The following is a 4192-nucleotide window of genomic DNA, read 5'->3' on the forward strand; positions in this document are numbered from 1 at the left end:
GAGAGAGAGAGAGAGAGAGAGAGAGAGAGAGAGAGAGAGAGAGAGAGAGAGAATATGAATATCAGGGAGACCTGCTGAAGACGATCTCTGTAATTCTGGCTGGACATATGGTGGCTGTGGACTGTCATGGTGGCAGTGGAGGTTATAAGAAAGACAAGGCTCTGGATTCATCTTGAGAAGCACAGAACTTATGAGAATTTTGTTTGAGATGAATATTAGACTCAAAGAAATTATAGGTAAAAAAGATAAACCTGAATCTTAAATTTGTTTTGTGTGTCATGTTCTTTAACAGCATTTAAAAAAAATCTAGAGTAAAAATGTAGCTGCTATGTATGACAGGTGGAAGAACTATACTATAGTTGTTCACAGTGGTTTCCAGTGTTTTCTATATACCAATTGCTATAACTACTATAGTGGATATACTGGAATAGTCCGAATATTTTAATTTTGCTAATCAAAGTTTCCTATTAATGGGTCTATGAAGAGACAAGGTAGGTGAATTTTGGGACATTTACATGTTAGTTACCAGTTTGTTTTACTTTTTGCCACAGGCAATTATCTGAAATTTTGCATTTTGAATGCATTTGTTCTCTAATTTTTATTTATCTGCTTTCTATTTTTTTTCTCATCAGAAGGTAATTGTTTCCCAGAATGGGATGGACTCATTTGTTGGCCCAGAGGAACAGTGGGGAAAATATCAGCTGTCCCATGCCCTCCTTATATTTATGACTTCAATCATAAAGGTATTGAGTTTTTCTGAAACTATTAATTTGAAAAGAAATTATCTTTCTCCTCCTCTGCCTCCTTTTGGTAACAGACTATATGGGAACTGAAACTGAGCATCTCAGTACCCTCCATGTCTTTACAGGAACCGCCTTCCGACACTGCACTCCCAACGGAACATGGGATTTTATTCTCAGCTCAAATAAAACATGGGCTAATTATTCAGATTGCTTTCTGCAACCAGATGTCAGCATAGGAAAGGTAATCATATTTTTGAATTTGTGAATCCCTAAGAAAAAGCAGAATAATGCTTTTATGTAATTCTTGATTGTCAACCATTACATATAAAACCATTTAATTCTATGACACACATATCATAAAAGGTAAAAGCAATATTGGAATCCTTTTAGATGCATCTGAACCATTGTGGTATTTTCCTTAAGCTAGAGGTTCCTACCTGAGATATATACGTATATACTTATAAATAACTGTGTGTATATTTTTTGTCACATTATTTTATCTTAATATTATATATACAATATTATGTTGTATATAAAAATCTACATAGGTAGCCAGCAGCATGATTCATGATTTATTCTTAGTTACTTATGGATGACTACATCTCATTCCACTCTCTATATCCTGAAGGATCTTTGCATTTTAGAGAGGTATTTTCCGTCTCATAAGATTTGCCTGAAGGTGATTTCATTAGTAGATGAAAGGTTAGAGCAGTAGAATTCAAGAGGAACAAGAGCGTCATCTGAGTTTTGCAGCACAATACCTTTATTTCACAGATGTGAGTCTACTGAGATCCAGAGATTCAGTATTGGTTAAAGCTTGCTGGTGGAAGGGTCTAGAGCAGAGCCCTGGTGTCCTAACTTCACATCAGCATTGTGTGCAGTATAGCAATCATATGTGAACTTCAAAAACTTCTAGAGTTACTTTTAAGTTATGTTAGAGAATTTAAAAGTCATCCTCAAATTCCTATCCCTTTGACCTGTGAGTAGAGATATGGGATGAGAATGCTTGTGATGCTAGGAATGAATATGATAAATTGATGGATAAGTAATTTTTAAGTGGGCCCTAAGAACAGTCCATTGTACATAAACTCCCTCACATTTTACTTTTTTTTTTTTTTAGTGCCTATTGATTTTTGGAGGGAGTGGAGAGAGAACAGTAGAGAGAAGTGATGAGTTGAAGGTTTCTTTGTTCAGTTTTGCAAATAGGCTGAATTTTCTTTCTTAACTTTCTTTTCTGTCATCAAGTACTAATACCTTAATGAGCTCTTTGATAGCTTGTTTAAAGACCTTCAGTTTTGTACTTCAAGGTTTGAAAATTTTTTATATAAAAATAGTCAATATGAGGAGATTCTTATAGATTCCATGATACAACTCAGGCTAACTTTGAGTTAATATAAATACTTCAGAATGATTGGAGTCTCACTGACGAAAACAAGCACTTCCGGGTATTTAGTGTACTCGGTGATGATCTTTAGTTGTCTGTTGAATGATGACAAAGGTAGTTCTTTGACAGCTTTCAATTGGCTGTTAAATTAAATCATGGTTTTATTCACACAGAATTCGAATCTTATTTATTTATTTGTTTAGAACTGAGATTGAACCCAGGGGCACTTTACCACTGAGCTACATCCCCCGTCCTGTTTTTAAAAAATTATTTATTTTGAAACAGGATCTTGCTAAGTGGCTGATACTGGCCTCAACTTGTGATCCTCCTGCCTCAGCCTCTTGAGTTGCTAGGATAACAGGTGTTCACCAACTGCCCAGCCAGAACTCGAATCTTACAACCATTTCTTTGTGATTAATGCATATTCTAAGTATCAAAATAATAAAAAATGGTTAATAAACCTAAGATATATACTGTTTCTATAAAAATGACTTAAAGGCTAACTAAAACTTTAAGAATTTTGTTCACATAAATTAATTTTATCTCCTTAATGAAAACCATATTTTCAATTGTTTACCAACCTTAATGTATAATTTAAGAAGACTCATAAAAAGAAGAAAGCCACACCAAATATTCTCTAATAAGAAAACTAGATGGCTCCCGAAGTTTTAATGCTCTGTCAGGCAAAATGATGTTCCGTATTTATGAGATATAAATTATTAATGGTTAATATAAAAATTTTTGTAAGCAAGGAAATGTATAAAACTGAAAAAGTATGTATTGAGAATAAATGACCCATAATTTGATGGAAGAATAAGTGCCACATCACTATTGGGAAAATACTAAGCTATTTTTAGCATGAATTTTTTAAAATTCTAAATAATTTCCATATCATTGGTTGGCCAAATGAGGTAATTATTTTTAATAAAAGAAGAGAAGGAACTCTAATGATAGGCCACAGGTTACTAAATTCTTTAGAGTATGATATCTGAAACAACGGCATACTGTAGAAATTATCATATAATATATCTTATGTCTAAAGGCTATAGGTACTTTTGAATGCAATTTAGCAATACATATTTAAAAACCTCAAAGAGGTCGTAACCTTTGATTTTATAATTTAACTTCTATGGTTAAGTATAAAGATTTGGGGTGGAGAAACTGAATGAAAAAAATGTTCATTGAATAATAAGTCATTACAGTGAATATTTTGAAGAATTTAAATTTCAAGAGAGGAACTGGTTAAGTATGCCCAAATATGTATTTTTATAAAGAGTTTGTGGCATTGGAAAATTCTTTTGTCATGTAATTATTTGGAAAAAACTTGAGTATAAGTTTAGGATTCAGATCCTTAAAAAGATAGGATAGGGTATATAGAAAAAGAAAAACAAAAATACCTAAGGTGCTAGCAGTGTTTCTTTTGTTTGGTGAAAACTTGGAAGGCCTTTTTGTCTTCATTATATATTTTACATATTATCCAGTATTTTCTATAAACATGTTAATGTTTTATTAATAAAAATAATATGCAATGAATAATATTTAAAAGAAAAGGAATAAGAGGTAAAGTCCTTTGCTTCCAGCCAGAATATAGGCAGGTATAATGATAAGATTAAGTTGTATGAGATGCAAAATTAATAATCTGTAAAAATTCACCAGTAAAATGAGGATTTCAAAAAATCTAAAGGCTGGGTCCATAGCAAAAGAAGAGTAACCATAGATTGAGAAGAAAAGAAAGGAGGAAAGCTTTTTAATCACATTCTAACAGACAAGGGCTAGCATAAGGGCATAGAATTCAAAGCAGCAAGCTCTAGTCACAGTGAAGTCCCATGGAGCCTTCACAGAATGGCACTATGCCAAAGGCTGGGGCAATACAGCAGAGTAAGATAAATCTCTCAGGATGTGCCCAGGACCTTCACAGAGTGAAAGAGAGCCTAAACTGAGGGCGTGGCACAGAACAGAGGAGCTGGGAGACATCCCTTGAGGTGCATGGAGCCCTCACTGAGTGCAGGACTGCTGTAGCCCAAGGGCCAGAGCTGCCTGAGCCCGGCTGGCTGGGCAAAATAAC

The 4192-nt window shown here is 34.0% G+C and overlaps 1 protein-coding gene across 1 annotated transcript in view; it reads left to right on the plus strand.

Moving 5' to 3' along the window:
- Pth2r (parathyroid hormone 2 receptor) overlaps positions 1-4192 on the plus strand; it is a 99630-nt gene that overhangs the window by 34776 nt on the left and 60662 nt on the right. Inside the window, exons 3-4 of the mRNA XM_015481320.2 lie at positions 633-743; positions 869-984. Coding sequence (XP_015336806.2) covers positions 633-743; positions 869-984 — 227 coding nt within the window. The remainder of the gene's footprint in view (positions 1-632; positions 744-868; positions 985-4192) is intronic.

The sequence above is a fragment of the Marmota marmota genome, unplaced genomic scaffold (genome assembly GCF_001458135.2).
Source record: "Marmota marmota marmota unplaced genomic scaffold, marMar, whole genome shotgun sequence".
In the NCBI taxonomy this organism is placed as follows: Eukaryota; Metazoa; Chordata; class Mammalia; order Rodentia; family Sciuridae; genus Marmota; species Marmota marmota.